At 43.9% G+C, this 16,981-nt stretch overlaps 1 protein-coding gene across 1 annotated transcript in view; it reads right to left on the bottom strand.

Annotated features, from left to right (window-relative positions):
• COL3A1 (collagen type III alpha 1 chain) overlaps positions 1-16,981 on the bottom strand; it is a 95,862-nt gene that overhangs the window by 60,604 nt on the left and 18,277 nt on the right. Inside the window, exon 2 of the mRNA XM_081194688.1 lies at positions 2,466-2,671. Within this exon, the coding sequence (XP_081050814.1) occupies positions 2,466-2,671 (206 nt within the window). The remainder of the gene's footprint in view (positions 1-2,465; positions 2,672-16,981) is intronic.

Genomic DNA, 16,981 nt, shown 5'->3' with positions numbered 1-16,981 from the left:
GCTATTAATTTCAGATTAATGCAGAAATTAGAAATCCACAGCACTCTAGAAATGTTTATTTTCTTCCCATGAGATTTGTGTGGTTATTGCTGCATCATGGCATTGTGGGAAATTAAAAGATCCTAGCTGTGTAGCACTCACTGAATGTGCTAAACCGCTTGCTCCCATCAGGACAATTGAAGGAATAGCTCAGTCAGTAGAGCATGAACCCTCTTAATCTCAGGGTGGTGGGTTCAAGCCCAACATCGGGCAAAAAGATTTCTGCATTGCAAGGGGTTGTACTAGACAACTTTTGTGGTCCCTTCCAACTCTATAATTCTATGAAAACTTCTATGACAGGAGTGGGCCTCAAAGTTGGTCCCTCAAACTTCGAGCCAGTTCAGTGTGCAGTCATACAAACAGCATATGGGGAAGGTAGAGCCTAGTGATGAAACTACTATGGAAAGGTTAACATTCTTGTGGGTAATTTTAGGATGAAAAATAATAATTCAGGTAAGGGAATAGTAACAGAGGACTTTAATCCAGTCACTTTCAGTTCAGTGAGAGACAGGAGTTTAAATCTATGCCATCAACTTTCATTTAAAGAATATTCTATATATCGGTACTAGAGGTGGGAAATCTGTGGCCTAAGAGGTACATGTGGCCCTCTGCCTAATTTCATTTGGGTATTGGGAGCCCATTAGGGAAAGAAGAAGACCAGGAACAGGAAAAAAATGTGGAGGGGGAGTAGAATTGGATGGAACAATGGAAGCAAGGAAGAGGAAAAGTTCTATGCAAGCAATCAGTTTGTGTGGACCTTTCTGAGTTATGGAATCATAGAATTGTACAGTTGGAAAGGACCACAAAATTCACCTAGTGGGGCTTGAACCCTGAAATTAAGAGTCTCGTGCTCTACTGAGCCATCCCAGGGATACGAGTGAGCAGTCCCTTCCATGACAGCTACTGGGCAGAAGGGAAGAGAGAGAGAGAGAGAGAGAGAGAGAGAGAGAGAGAGAGAGAGAGAGAGAGAGAGAGAGAGAGAGAGGATTGTTGGAAAGAGTGGAGAAAGAGGTGGTATTGCTCACTTTAATCTCTGGTTTTACCTATCTCTGCCCTGAGGGGCCCTGACAGATAATTCCCTGAGAGAACATAGCCTTTGGCAAAGAAACATTTCATCACCTCGGCTATATTCAGTGGGGCTTATTCCTAAAGATACACACACTCTGTAAAAGGTTGTGTCTCTAAGCATTTGATTTTTATTTCATTAGTAGCACCAAATCCCTCAAGTATTCTTACAGTATTTGAGGGATAGGGGAGGAATGACACAAAGATCCCAACGGTTTATAAACAAAACTCATAATGCAGACTACTCCATTTTATGGAAGTTTCCATCTTGATTCCAGATTTGGGTTTTGAGCATTTTAGCTAGCGGAAATCAAGCGCTGAACATGAACTTTGTTCCAAGCATCTATACACCATGAGAAATTTCCAGCTGCAAATTTATAATTGGCAATGCAAATTGTGCAGAGAGTGGATGTTCTCTTGGGACAGAATTTAGTGTTCTTTGGATGCAAAGTTTTTGGCCTAAGTAGATAGTCCTGATACTTGCCAGGCTTTATTTGTATTCAAGTGAATAACAAGCCCTGCCCAGTTTTTATATGCTCAACAGTTTATAGCATCTCTCCGTTTCTAGTGAGAACAGATTTTGTTGGGAGATTGCTGAGAGACTTCCTTGTTGGTGTTTGGACTGGAACGTGTTGCAAAAACAATATTTCTCCGTATATCCTGGCAGTTCAAATTCTAACCCTTTTATCAGCCTAGGAAGTGCAGAGGTCCTGGTTTGTTGTGAAAAGGGAAGGAATCAGCGTTCCTGCACCTCCATGAAATAGTCCTTTTGAGAATGGGGAAATAGCTGTATTAAGATGATGCTCCTAATAAGTTGGCCCTCTTTGATGCTTGATCTCACAAAGTCTAAATCAATACTTGAAGGAAGGTTTTGAATATATCACACACGGCCATTTTGAGTATGCACTGATCAACAGCCATAGCAATAGTTAAGCCTAAGAAAATAGATTTGAGCCCAATATAACCCCTTTGAAGCCAGTGGTCAATAGTCAACAAAATAATAGCACGAAAACAAGAATTACCACAGTGCAATAGAACTTGCCCTCTTCTCCTCCCACCATGACATACTTAAATCTCTTCCATAGGGTTGTGGGAGGCTGGGAGAAGAGGGGAAGAACATTCCATTCTGCAAGCAGAAATCCTGCGCTCATGGAACATTTTCCTTAGTACTGTGTGGAATCCGACTCAATAGGATTAATAGTGCAAACCTATTCATGTCTTAAGGAAGTCCTGCTGAATTCAGTGGGACTTTACTCCCATGGAAGTGTGCCTAGGTTTGTAGCCTAAACCATTTTAAATTTAGGCACATCAAGCCTTAGCCGAGGCTGGATTCAGGGTGGTAGGTTTATACAAGGTCTTACAGGTGGCATCGTTGGCGAAGGGCACTTTGCGCAGCATTCTCCAAACGGAATCTCCGGATTCTCACAGTCTAAATCCATTTCTTCGTCGCAGACGATGTCATCACACAGAACAGCTCCCGAGTCACACACGCAGATTTGGCATGGTTCTGGTTTCCAAACATCCCTGTCAGCGTACACTTGGCCAAGGTGTGTACATGCTCCTACGACTGGGGAGAAAAACGTGGAGGAGAGAAATAAGAAACATTAGGTGCTGGGTGCACATCAGTAAAACACAAATGGAAGAAATAGCAAACAGCTTTGGCAGATCATTGCTATTTGATCATTGATAGGGTTTAAAATGGCAGTTGTGATTCCATGATCTAGCATTTGAAGAGCAGAGGTGGTCACTAGAGATCAACTATTTAATAGCAGGAGAGGAAACAACGTCAGATTTTGTGTTTTGTCTAGGGTCTTTTCCCACACAGAGAGAACGGTGAACAAAGAATTCTACACGACACGCTAAGAGACAAATGTGAAAGGTTTGATGACAAGCAACTAGGAAGGGTGACAGATGGACACCTACAATTCTTTTTTAAAAACTAGATTAAAAAAAACTAGATTCCATTGTGAACACATGTACAAATTGGGGGGGGGGGAGAACATTGCTGGACATAAAGTTCTACAGTACATAAAGTGAAATGTTTTTGATAATTTCTGCTTATAATAGCGTGAAATCGTAAGCTTGATGTCAGAACCAAAAAAAAAAGCACACCAAGAACTCAGGCCAGTGTAAGTTTCAATAGTGGGAGTGGTCCCTACCCGCAAATCAATTTCTGAGTTCTTGGTGTGCTTTTTTCTTGGTATATTTAATAACAAGAACTCCAACTTATTTAACATTGATGTCAGAACCAGGCACCCTTGAGCAGTCTCTAGTGTTGCTCCAGGGCATTGTGGGAAATAAAAATGGCAGCTCATAACTGCTGCCCAGTTCAACTCATGACTGGGGTTCAGGGCCACTGATTTAGAAGGGGCCGTACTCAAAGGCTACCTCAAAACAGAAGCTGGTCATGACTGCAGACTATGTTTCACTGTATGTATGTACCATAGTAGCATGGTAGTAGTGGCATGACAAGCAATCTTTTGAAATAAAAGATTATCAGTAGAATTTGCTGACATTTTTTCTAGTTTGTTCAATGTCAACAGCAATCTCTCTTGTTAATATCTCAAAGCAATGAGTCCCATTAGTTGTTTAGAGGGGGGAGGGAATCCCACTTCTCTAAATATGAGAATAATGCATAATAATAATAATAATAATAATAATAATAATAATAATAATAATACCCCACCCATCTGGCTGGGTTTCCCCAGCCACTCTGGGTGGCTTCCAACAGAAAATTAAAAACACTTATTTATGCATATTTTAAATCTTAGCTCAATTACATGAAAATACAATGCATAAATTGTTAATGCCAGCACAAAAAGATGTTCAGTTTGGTTATCATTTGCCCTGGTGGGAAATGATGTGTATCTTCACGTTACACATTTCAGAAGATTTAACTTTACAAACAAAACAGAAGACTCTGGTGAATGATACATAGTTACATACACATACTTCCCAACAACATTTCACTCATGAACATAAACACATTATCATATATTTAATTTTGCTACTGCAATCAGTTTATAGACATTGGCCTATAAAGCTCTATATAGCCTAGGACCCAAGTACAACCACTTTCCTTACCACCAACCAGCCTGTATCTTAAGATGTGGGCCAGTTCTACTCAAGGAGGAGGGATCTGTGTTGGCACAGAATCCCTCAGCAGTCCAGACTCCAATGTTGTTATTTACTCTCACAACATAGGAGTACAGTTCATTTAAAATAGTTCTCCTCCCTCAAGCATCTATGGCCTCTGCAGCTCCATCAATCTTTTTCATGTTATGTCTGATCAAACCATGTGTGCTCACTTCGTTGGTATTTCAACTTTGGTCAGACATGACACTCTGTGTTTGCCAGGTGGCTCGATCCATTGACCAGGTTGTGCATGTACAATAGGCTACTGCTATCCAACTTTTAAGGAACTTGCTCATATAGTATAAACTTGGGAATCAGAGGAATGAGGAAATAGTAGAACTCTTTATTTGTTTCCATTCACAAAATAGAATCTAGAATCCCAGAACCGTTTTATCAGTCACAGGATATCTGGGTAGCTATGGAGCTTCAGAAGGATTCCTAAGGATACTAAAGATTTGCTTCCCTGTCACCTATATTTACTGACACATGGTAAAGATTCTGTCATAATTATCTTTTAAGTGACAGTTTCAGGATAATGTTTTCCTCCAGGTAGCTGCTGCTGGGAAAACGTAGCAAGGATTAGATGGTTACTCTGCTGAACAGATGTTCCTGTATCAAAAATACAGAAGTGAGACCTGCAACAAATGTTGTAGATGGAGTGCTGCTGTTTGGGATTCCTGCCATTCCACTCCAGAATTCCATTTTTGCCCCTCAGCAGTCAGCATTCTGGGGCCAGTGAGCATGCTCAGTCTTCACTGAGCTGTTTTGGGGAACAGCAAAAATAGAGGGATACACACACACACACACACACACACAGATTGGTACCTCTAGTTACGAACTTAATTTGTTCCGGAGGTCCGTTCTTAACCTGAAACTGTTCTTAACTAGAGGTGTGCTTTCGCTAATGGGGCGTCCTGCTGCCGGCACATAATTTCCGTTCTCATTCTGGGGCAAAGTTCTCAACTCGATCTAACTCTTCCAGGTTACTGGAGTTTGTAACCTGAAGCTTTTGTAAGGTACCGCTGTATAAGGTAAAGGGACCCCTGACCGTTAGGTCCAGTCGTGGCCGACTCTGGGGTTGCAGCGCTCATCTCGCTTTATTGGCCGAGGGAGCCGGTGTACAGCTTCTGGGTCATGTGGCCAGCATGACTAAGCCGCTTCTGGCGAACCAGAGCAGCACAAGCAAATGCTGTTTACCTTCCCGCCGGAGCGGCACCTATTTATCTACTTGCACTTTGACATGCTTTCGAACTGCTAGGTTGGCAGGAGCAGGGACCGAGCAACGGGAGCTCACCCCGTTGCGGGGATTCGAACCGCCGCTCTTCTGATCGGCAAACCCTAGGCTCTGTGGTTTAACCCACAGCGCCACCCGCGCCCCTGTATACACACACGGAAATCTGGTAAAACATGAATTCGGGCTCATATGCATGTATGGATGAAGGTTCCAACATTATCATTCTTTTATTCTTATTTGTACTGTTATGACCTCAGCAATCATCTGCAAATCTGGAAAAACTTTGGCTATAGCCCTTGAATCCAAGCATTCCCCAGCGAATTTTCCCATGCATGACAGCAGTCGTAAAAGGCAGAAATGAAACAAGCCAAATGTGAATGTTCAGAAATAAAATGCATTGATTCCTGAAATAGGAGGGGGGAAAGGACTATCAAAGCTTGCTGAAGAGTTATATTCATTAAACAAAATCATTTCTTTAAGCCTGATGAATATAAAAAGATTACAGTGGTGCCCCGCAAGACGAATGCCTCGCAAGACGGAAAACTCGCTAGACGAAAGAGTTTTCCGTTTTGGAGGTGCTTCGCAAAACGAATCTCTTATGGGCTTGCTTCGCAAGACGAAAATGTCTTGCGAGTTCCTGCGGGTTTTTCCCCCTCCCCCCTTTTCTAAGCCGCTAAGCCGCTTATCAACTGATCCGATAAGCCGATAAGCCGCTAAAAGCCGCTAATAGTGCTAATCTGCTAATCCGTCAATGGGCTTGCTTCGCAAGACGAAAAAACAGCTAGACGAAGAGAATCACAGAACGGATTCTTTTCGTCTTGCGAGGCACTGTACTTGAACTCTATGCATTGTGTTTTGTTTATAATGTTAGTAGCATTAAACAAAAGGTTGTATATGCTTCCCGTTACAATGCATCTTGTGGCCTTTCAAACTAACCACACCGTTTTATGACAATCCCTGCAGGGAACAAGAGGCTTTCCTTCCTGTCAAAGTTCCCAGTACAGTTCAAGACTCAGTGTCACTCAGTAGACAGAACAATGGACAAGTTGGAGCTGGTAGGTCTCTGGAACAAATCTCAGCCCAACGTGAATTTAAGTGGACAAGTGCATGGATTGCATTTTGGCTTCCCTCCCTCCAGCTGTTGGCATGTGGGTGTTATGTACTGAGTTGAATAGGATCCAAAATGCAGCAGTCTGATTGGTCCTAGAACAATAGGATTCAGAATGCAGCAGTCTGATTGGTCCTAGAACAATGCAGCAGTCTGATTGGTCCGCAGGAGCCACCCAATCCAGCTCCAGATGGAAGTGAATCCACAACCTGATTGGCCTACAGGAGAATTCCGGAATTAGCCAATCACATGCAGCCCATTGTGTAAATAATGTATATAAAGCAGATATTGTGGGGGAACTTCCATTCCTCCTCACCACTATGAGCTGAATAAAGAGCATGAAATCCACTCTCGACTCCGAGTATATTTCAGTGGGGGAGGCAGCTTTTGTCAACTCCTCTTCCCCCATTCAGCCCCCAGTACCACCTCTCACACTGTTCTGGAAAGTTGGAGGGTGCCCCCCAGAACAATGTGGGAGGGGTACTGGGGCACTGATGGAGGAACGGTGGTGCAGAGGGAGCGGTCTGCCTGCGGCACCACTATTTCGGTAGGGTTCCATTGCGGTACCCCCCCCCGGACACGCGCTGTGGACCCCCACGGGCACCGGGCACCACGCCCCCACAGACAGCACACCACGCCTCTAGAGCACGTGCCACACCCCTGCGGGTGGTGTGTCACACCCTCGCGGGCAGCGTACCATGCCCCTGGGATGCGCACCACGCCCCCCAGGTGCACATCATGTCCCTGGGGGGTGACAGCCACGCCCCTGCCTGCTCTCCGCCCCCGGTAGCGGAGCATGCAGCTTGGCCACTGTACTGGGGTTGTAGTGACAGGAGAGACTCAGCAAAAGTTGCCACTCCCCTTGGTCACTCCACTGTATCAAAAGCTTTCTATGGACTAAGGAAGCCATTCCATCTATGGAAAGTGAAGCAATGAAACCCAATAATTCCATTTCGTTACCTCCATTTTCCCTAAGCAAACGGGAATGAAATGATGGTGGTGGTGAGAGAAGGACTGTTAGGAGAATGCATATGAACTATTTTAAGCCCGAGGCACACATAACTGGCGAAAAAATCCTATGGAACCCCAGATTTTGGGCCCCGCCCCCAAAGTGCCCCCAAGTTACTGCCAGATTAAAACTAATAAAAATGTCATTTTACTAAGGAGATTAAAGGAAATGCATTTTAATCCTATAGGCACTGATTGGGAGTAAATGACCCTGAAGACAATGGGTCTTAGAAGTAAATGGAGATGCGGAGAATTGCATTGTAAATTATTGGAATAGTGAGAGAAGGAGCATAAAATGGCTTTGCTGTCTCATTATGTCCCAAAGAACTATTATCTTCAGCAAAAAATAATGGGGAAACTATGGAACTACCTTGCCTGCAATAAATTGCTAGAATAAGAAGGCATCAGATTTAGAAAAGTGGCTGTTTCTGCCAACGGAAGCCATTAAAAAGAACACAATTTTAAATAAAAATGCTATTATTGAACAGGAAATTGTCTCTTCGACTCTTCGATGAATGGTCTAATCTAGGAACATTGTCATTCTCTTCATATACAGTAGATGGCACAATTGCCCTGACAGAAGTCAATGTTACCCAAACATCTGGTTATAATGACTTTCAGCCTTCTCTCTAACTTTCTGGATATTGCTAGATCAGTTAAGAACTAAACTGGAAGTGCCGCACTACAAATCTCTGTGGTTTTTGGCAGGATGAACGTATTAAATACATTTTTCCAGGAGAACCTTCCATCTGGGTTGATTTGCCAGTTCACAAAACCCCTGCTAGGTTAAGATGTAGCTCTCTGTGTCAGCTCACGATGACATAATGCCCTGCACATTGGCTATGAAGATTTCCTTTTTTTAAAAAAAATTAAAAAGTGAAAAACATTCCTCAAAACTGCCAGCGCTGGCGAAGAGTATGTAGACATAACGGGAAGTTGATACTACAGGTTGAAATGTCTGTTTCCAGACTTGGGGCTAAAAGAACAAATTCACTGATTGGGCAGACTTTTGGCGCAGTTGTAGTTGAGGCTATGAGGATTTTTTTATCGCTTCCAATTTACCCCGTAGCGGGGGTACCACCTGCCTTTACATTTAGGTGACAGCAAGCCTACTGGTAGCCATTGTGATGCCCTCACTATGTTGCTGAACTCCAGCGTTCATCATCAGCACCACTCAGTGTGGCCAATGAGCAGGGTTGATGGAAACTGGAGACCAAAAACTTCAGAAGAGTATCGTGTTGGCTACTCCTGCTCTAATAAATGACTACATGCCATGATCAAGAGGGAAGAGAGATTCTGTCAGGAGACAAGGCAACCTACCACCAGCGAAATTTCACAAATGTGGGATTGGGACCCTGCAAACTTTCCTGATCGCACAAGGACTTCCTTTTGCATTGTGGCCAGATTGCTAATCCAGAAAACATGGCGTGGGGGCAGTGATTTTTAACCTTGGGGCCTCAGATGTTGTTGGAGTAGCAACTCCCACCATCCCTGATCATTGGTTAATCTGTCTGGGGATGATGGGAGTTGTAGTCCAACAACATCTGGGAACCCAAGATTGAGGAACAGTTAGCCAATTGCTTATCCCTGTGAATTTCATGTCGCTCCCATGGTTATTATGATTCAGAACATAATGAGCGGATGGGGAAGGAGGGGAGGATGAATGCTGGTTGCAATCCAATATACTGGCCACGATCCAAAACAGAGTTTGCCATATTTAAATCTATTTATTCCAGTGCACTGTACACGGGGGTTTGGCCCTTAAGACTTTATAAAACACAAAAGCTTGTTTTCAACATACAATGCATCATTCGTTAGAGTTGTATACAAGTTTACTTTTTGAGTAATTATTGAGATGGCTTGCCAGAAATTGTTTATATAAATTACAAGTTGTTAGACATCTGGAAAACATTTCAGAGAAAGAGATTTTTTTTCCTTCCAGTATTGGAAAATTTATGTAGCAGATTAAAACTGCATTTTCCTAAACGTTCACATCTTAATATTGGCTATTGCTATCAATGTGTTTGCTTTCCTTGAGTTGAAGCAAGGAGAAATCAAAACCGAGGTAAACCTTCCTGCCCAACAAGAGAGTTTTGAAACAGTGCCAACATTTCCATGTATACCACTAAAGAAACAGAACGGGCTGATATAATGAGGAAGGGGCCAAAATGGTGATTGCTTTTTTCAAAAGCCATGTTTCATTTCACCATTTAGTGCAGGAAAAAAAAAATGTATCAGGCACCACAACATTTAGCAAGTTTGAGAAGGAAAAGGTATTGCTGTAACATAGCAGTTAAGCAAGGCCAATGGGAATTGGGCTATTGTGTCATTAAGGCTGTAATCCTAAACAAGCTTATCTGGGAATAAACCTCACAAAAGGAGGTATCTATAGGACTGCACTGTAAAAAAATGGTTGCATTTTCCCTTTCCTCCAAGAACCTTTGGATGGCATACTTGGGTTTGGTCCATTTCTTCCTTCCAATTCGGTGAAGTAGATTAGGTTGAGAGATGACTGGTCTAAGGTCATCAAAGGAGCTTCATGACTGAAATTTGATTCTGGGTCTCTTCAGTCTATTTTGCTAGCTCAGGCAAAGGATGAGATGGCATTCCTGCCCATTCCACTTACATAAGCTGACTTCAGTACTGATGATGGGGTAGCAACCTCCATACTGCACCTGAGGCAGCAGGACAGTTGGCAGTCATAGTCCAAGACAACTGGAGAAGATCAGGCCGGGGAGGGCTGTGCGAGAGTCTTTAGTATCGATCAAGGAGGAGAAACCTGATTGGTTTCCTGCCAGTTGATTCTCCATTCAAAATTGGGGGGACATGGGTTGTCTAAACCACTGAGCCTCTTGGGCTTGCCAATCAGAAGGTCAGTGGTTCAAATTAACTCAGTGGGGTGAGCTCCCGTTGCTCTGTACCAGCTTCTGCCAACCTAGCAGTTTGAAAGCACACCAGCACAAATAGATAAATAGGTACCACTGTGGCAGGAAGGTAAACAGAGTTTCTGTGCGCTCTGGTTTCCATCATGGTGTCCCGCTGTGCCAGAAGTGGTTTAGTCATGCTGTCCACATGACCTGGAAAGCTGTCTGTGGACAAATGCCGGCTTCCTTGGCCTGAAAGTGAGATAAGCGATGCACCCCATAGTTACCTTTGACTGGACTTAACTGTCCAGGGGTCCTTTACCTTTACCATTCAAAATTAGGCCCCTCCCTTCTGCTTTCAACCCTGCAGTGGAAATTATGTGGGTGCTGAGAAACCATCTGGAGTGGGGTGGGGTGATTTTGAAGAAAAGAGGTCCTACAGGGAAATGAGTAAGTATCTCCTCCTCTTCCTACCCACCAGTCTTATGCTCAAGACTGCCATGTCCGGCAGCTGCTTCTAGTTTAACTAGTCAGGGTTGATGGAAAATTACACAGAACTTTTCATATGCCGTGTGCGTCAATATAATGGGTTTCACTGCACCTATGGGAGAATGGCCAAAGGAATGGTGGTTTCTTTCTCTATTTCAGAGCAAAGGATAAAACACCTGATATTGCATTAGTCAGAACAATCACTGTTCCCTAGCTTGTAGTTAATGAGTGAGAACAAGTACTGTATATCAGTTCAAAAGAAAGCAGTGGGTACTGTGGCTAATGTCTTTCAGTGAAATCCTAAGTGCGGGGGGGGGGGGGGTATGTGAAAAGGCAGTTTTCTGCTACAGCTAAAGCCCTGGCTCGTACATCCTGGCCAGGTGGCAGATGTGGCTTCTTGACTTATTTGGGAATAGGTTTCCAGATAAACATTGACTTCCTTCCTCTCCCCTCCCCTGCACATATATTCTCTTTATTTATCTTCCCTTTACCTCTCCAGGATCCTTGGCCTTCTTCCTGTCCTGTCCCAGCTTAGACTGCCCCACCTCAGGGCCAGTGGCGTAGCGTGGGGGGTGCAGGGGGGGCCGGCCGCACCGGGCGCAACATATGGGGGTTAGGGTTAGGGGGCGCAAATCCATGGGTTAGGAGGCGCAAATCCACGGGTTAGGGGGCACAAATTACTTGCCTTGCCCCGGGTGCTGACAACCCACGCTACGCCACTGCTCAGGGCCTACTTTGGGCTACTGTTGGTAAAGGAACCACCAACAGTAGCTCTACACCCAGGGAGCTATTTACAGGCATTGTGGCAGACATGCCCACTGCCGATGAAGCAGTCCTGCACCGGGGTGCCAAGCTGCTGCCAGCGACTCCCATGGCCGGTTGCCCAAGAATGTACAAAGACAAGGAAATGTTTCTTACCATCCACTTTTTATTCAGTATTTACAGAGAGAGGCTATAGAACCCAGTCTCTTAGATAATGGCGCTGTCCCGAGTGAATTTCCACCACCCCCCGTCTCTCCTACTTCCTCATTCGTCATCATCATACCTCCTCTATGGGTGCCCTCTGTCTTTGCTCTCCTACTTTTAAGGCTTGCTGGGTTCTGGGAGATGGGGGGGGGGCTTGGAATGCTTTTAAAGACACCGTGTCTGTCAGCTGTCAACCCCCCCCCCGGTGCATCCTTCTCTCCCATTATTTCCCAACTTTCCCCCTCATCAGCCTCTGAGCTGTGACCTTCCTCAACTCCCTGTTGTAATTCTAAACTCTCTTACTCTTCCTCCTCCCAGTCCCAGGCACCGTCACTCCTTCTGAACTGCCACCAGCCAGTGGATCTTCAGGTTAGGATTGTTCTGTTATGTGGGGTTGGAGGGCCAGTGATGGAGATCTCCCTGGAGGTCAGCATGGATGTTTCTTGTGCTAATTGTTGTCAGTTGAGTTTGTTTTCCTAACCTATTGGGCACAGCTTAGCTTGCTTACTTGGGTCACCTATAGACATTTGAGGCTATTTGTGTCTTCCTCTTTGTTTAGGGTGAAGGGAGGAGATAATGAAACGCTCACACCCACAGACACCATGTGTACCCTGAAAAGGATTTGTGCTGCCTCTGCCATTAATAGGCAGGTTATGTGTATAATACATACATGCATATTCTAGGATGCACATGTGGTCATGTGTGTGAGTCAATGAATGAATGGAGAAGGGTGACGTTTGCATGACGTGTGAAGAGGCAGATGGAGATTTGCATGCATGTGAAGGGGCGATGGGCACAGAAATGGGATTTACAAACAGCAACACAAAACCTGTCCATGAATTTGGGTAGATTCCCACCTGCACCTTGAAAGACATTTGATGGGGAGAATCGGAACAATATCCCTTTTCATTTACCCAGCACAAATGAAGGCGATCAAAATCTATTTTTCCTTGGAGTGGGGTGCCAAAGAATCTGGTGCCTGTTATTATGGCAATGTTTACAAGAAAAGTTAAGATGTTCATTCCATACCAAGAATCGTAATACAAGCAAAGCATAGTCTCAAAATGAACTCATTGGATCCCTGAGCCAAACTGCAGAGTGTTTTCAGTTTGGGGCAATTAGATAAGTGCTGAGTGCGGGCGAGTGGAAAAAATGTGCTCATAAGACTTATAATTAGATGTGAATATAACACAAGAGCATGCATGAAAGGAGTCTTTTTGTCCTTCTGCGGATTATTCTAGTCTGTATACTCATGTGGGGTGTTTCCCCCTTGCAAAGACATAGGCAGAAGAATATTTTAACAAAGCTAGAATGTGGAGAGAATTCTGCAGGCTTTTCTGCCTGATCCAGCCATAGCTTAGGGCGAGGTCTTGGATATGACCTCACTAAAATCACTAGAATCCCTAATTTCTTCCCCATTATAACAGCTCCCTCATTCGCCCAAGTGGAGAACAAAAAGAGACATGCCCAAGGCAGTGTCATACCCATCAAATGCCCTGGAAAAAACGGGGGGGAAACCACACAGGGCATCCTATTTTTTCTTGCAAGAGGACAGTGGCCTCTCGTGTGATCTCAGGCTGTACTTTTGGGAGGCATGGTGCCACAAAATGCACGTTTTGGAACACTGTGTCTGAAAAAAATCCTGTTTGGGGGCAGACTCGAGATCTCGCATGGGTCCTGTGCAGGGCCGGATTTAGGTTTGATGAGACCCTAAGCTACTGAAGGTAATGGGGCCCTTTATATGTCCAGCTGTCCTTTGTCAACAACAAATTGTCGCTGTTTTTGTGTGTTTTGAATACAGTGGTACCTCGGGTTAAGTACTTAATTCGTTCTGGAGGCCCGTTCTTAACCTGAAACTGTTCTTAACCGGAAACACCACTTTAGCTAATGGGGCCTCCTGCTGCTGCCACGCCACCGGAGCACGATTTCTGTTCTCATCCTGAAGCAAAGTTCTTAACCTGAAGCACTATTTTTGAGTTAGCGGAGTCTGTAACCTGAAGCATATGTAACCTGAAGCGTATGTAACCCGAGGTACCACTGGATATGCTATATGGTAATTTATGGCCCTAGTAGGTATCTAAAGCCATTTGCACATAACAAAATATGTATTTTATCAAAGTAATTGTTGAACTGAAATACAATTAAGAAGAAGTATATTAATAGTGAAATACAATTAAGAAGAAGTATATTCTGGGGCCCCCCGCAAGAGAGTGGGGCCCTAAGCTATAGCTTGTTTAGCTTATACATAAATCCAGCACTGGTCCTGTGACTTGCACAGTAGTGCAGACCTGAAAGATGGTGCCATAGATTTGGGCCGCGTTGTGTTGGAAGGTATGGAGTGTGTGCTCAGCTTTTCCCCACAGCTGAAGTGACTAGGTGAGCTAACTTGCATTAGAGCCACAAATACAACGTAGGGGTCACCTGGGGCTCTGTGTGGGGAAATGCCCTTTGCAGAACCAGTAGTACCGGGGCGCTACAGAACAGTAATAACAAGATGCACCACCCAAGCTGCTCCCATTGAACCAATGTTAACTGGGAGACTATACTACAAGCTTTTAAGTTCCTTTCCAGAGCAGCCTTGGCGAAACTGGTGCCCTCCTGATATTTTGGACTACACCACCCATCTGCCTCAGTCAACATGGCTGCACTGGTTAGGGATGATGGGCTTTGTAGCCCAAAGCATCAAAGGGCACCAGGTTGGAAACTGCTGCTGCAAAGAGTTGAAATTAGAATCATAGAATCATAGAATCATAGAGTTGGAAGAGACCACAAGGGCCATCGAGTCCAACCCCCTGCCAAGCAGGAAACACCATCAGAGCACTCCTGACATATGGTTGTCAAGCCTCTGCTTAAAGACCTCCAAAGTAGGAGACTCCACCACACTCCTTGGCAGCAAATTCCACTGTCGAACAGCTCTTACTGTCAGGAAGTTCTTCCTAATGTTTAGGTGGAATCTTCTTTCTTGTAGTTTGGATCCATTGCTCCGTGTCCGCTTCTCTGGAGCAGCAGAAAACAACCTTTCTCCCTCCTCTATGTGACATCCTTTTATATATTTGAACATGGCTATCATATCACCCCTTAACCTCCTCTTCTCCAGGCTAAACATGCCCAGCTCCCTTAGCCGTTCCTCATAAGGCATCGTTTCCAGGCCTTTGACCATTTTGGTTGCCCTCCTCTGGACACGTTCCAGTTTGTCAGTGTCCTTCTTGAACTGTGGTGCCCAGAACTGGACACAGTACTCCAGGTGAGGTCTGACCAGAGCAGAATACAGTGGCACTATTACTTCCCTTGATCTAGATGCTATACTCCTATTGATGCAGCCCAGAATTGCATTGGCTTTTTTAGCTGCCGCGTCACACTGTTGGCTCATGTCAAGTTTGTGGTCAACCAAGACTCCTAGATCCTTTTCACATGTACTGCTCTCAAGCCAGGTGTCACCCATCTTGTATTTGTGCCTCTCATTTTTTAGAGAACTATTGTTGGCCATGGTGTTGCTGCCTGTTTTTTTCCTGGTCACTATAGCATCTGAGCAAACAGGTCTCAAAGGCTTTTGCATAGCTAACCAGAATAGGGAGCTGAAAGAAACAGATCATAATTGAACTCTCTTTAAAACAACCACTTGCTTGCAGCTGAAAAATACCGTGTCTACAGTAGAGCTGGGATTCCTACTCTGATGTAAGAAATATTTTTGTTTGCAGCAAATAATTTCATCGGTGAGCCTGCTGGAGCAACTGCAGAGATTTCCCAATAATCTTGCAATGGTCATTTGTAGTGATTTCTAACTCATTTTGCCCTAGAGATAATTATGGAATCTGTTTATGTCATGCATAATTTTCTTTTCCATACCCCTTCCTCCTCTTTCAATAAATGGTGCATCAATGGGAAAAATCCATTTTATAACCTGTATTTATGATGCAGCAGGAATGCCTCACAGCCGTCAGTTGCTATGATTAGGTAATCCTTATGTAAGAAAAACAAACCCTATATACATAATTATTGACTTGCAGTGCTGTGTCTCTTAATTGTTCCATTGCACCAGAACACTATGTGTATGAATATCTATATGGAGTGGGATGGAAAAAAAAAAAAAGGATTGCAAGCAAACACATCCCAAATCCCAACACCTACACATGAGTTTTGGACTCATGCCCCAAAACATTTTCTCACTACTCCCTACACCACTCCTCCGGGGCTTATATGCCAAGAAGAGTAAAAAATACAATGTTCTCTTTTTGTACAGATGCACACAATCATGTGTAACGCCTCTGGTATCATTTGAGGGAACAGTCAGCACTTAAATTCATCCAGATGTTTTTGAGAATTCTCCCTCCCTCGCTCCCCTGATGGATTATTGCTTTAGTTTATAATAAATAGCATAATTAGTGAAGTAAAAAATCACAAATGGTGGCATGATAATGATTATTACCATATTATGCATTTAATCTACTGTATACTGAATTTTAAACTGTGTATTTGGCAGTTTAAATAGCCTGATTGAGGAGCAGATGCAACACCAAGCAAGAACTTATATCAACTAGTTTTGCTAGGGCGGGGCAGGGAGTTTAGGGTGGCAGCCAAAAGTCTTCTCCAACCCACCTTTGAGACTGTTGGTTCACTCTGGCCACATTGCACTGTTCTTATGCCCTTCTTTGGCCTCTGGATTGGCACACACCAATCTCCCTCTAGTTGCTGACTCCTGTCTTAGGATACTTCTCTGCCATCACAGCATCATGAAACACAATATTATGCCTATACTGAAGATGTAAATATGTAAATGTTTGGGACCACTTCCATTCTTTAGTGGCAAAGAAATTTCCAAAACTTCAACAAAGGTCCCTATTGGAGGATACGGGGCAAAGTGAAAGTAATGTATCATTTAATCAGATTTATCATTTGTCTCTTCAGTTGGTTCACTTGATCATCAGCTGCTTCATTTTGGATCAACACATACTAGCTGGGTTGCTTTCTTTCACTGGCTGTATTAGTAGATCCATCAACTAAAACTAGCTTTTTTAAAATAACAAAATGCTATCTGAAGAAGTGTACTTGCGCATGAAAGCTCATACCAATAAC

Source organism: Podarcis bocagei (genome assembly GCF_964188305.1).
Source record: "Podarcis bocagei genome assembly, chromosome: 1".
NCBI classification, from domain to species: Eukaryota; Metazoa; Chordata; class Lepidosauria; order Squamata; family Lacertidae; genus Podarcis; species Podarcis bocagei.
Note: the sequence above shows the minus strand (reverse complement) of the source record. Positions and strands in the feature narration are given on the sequence as shown.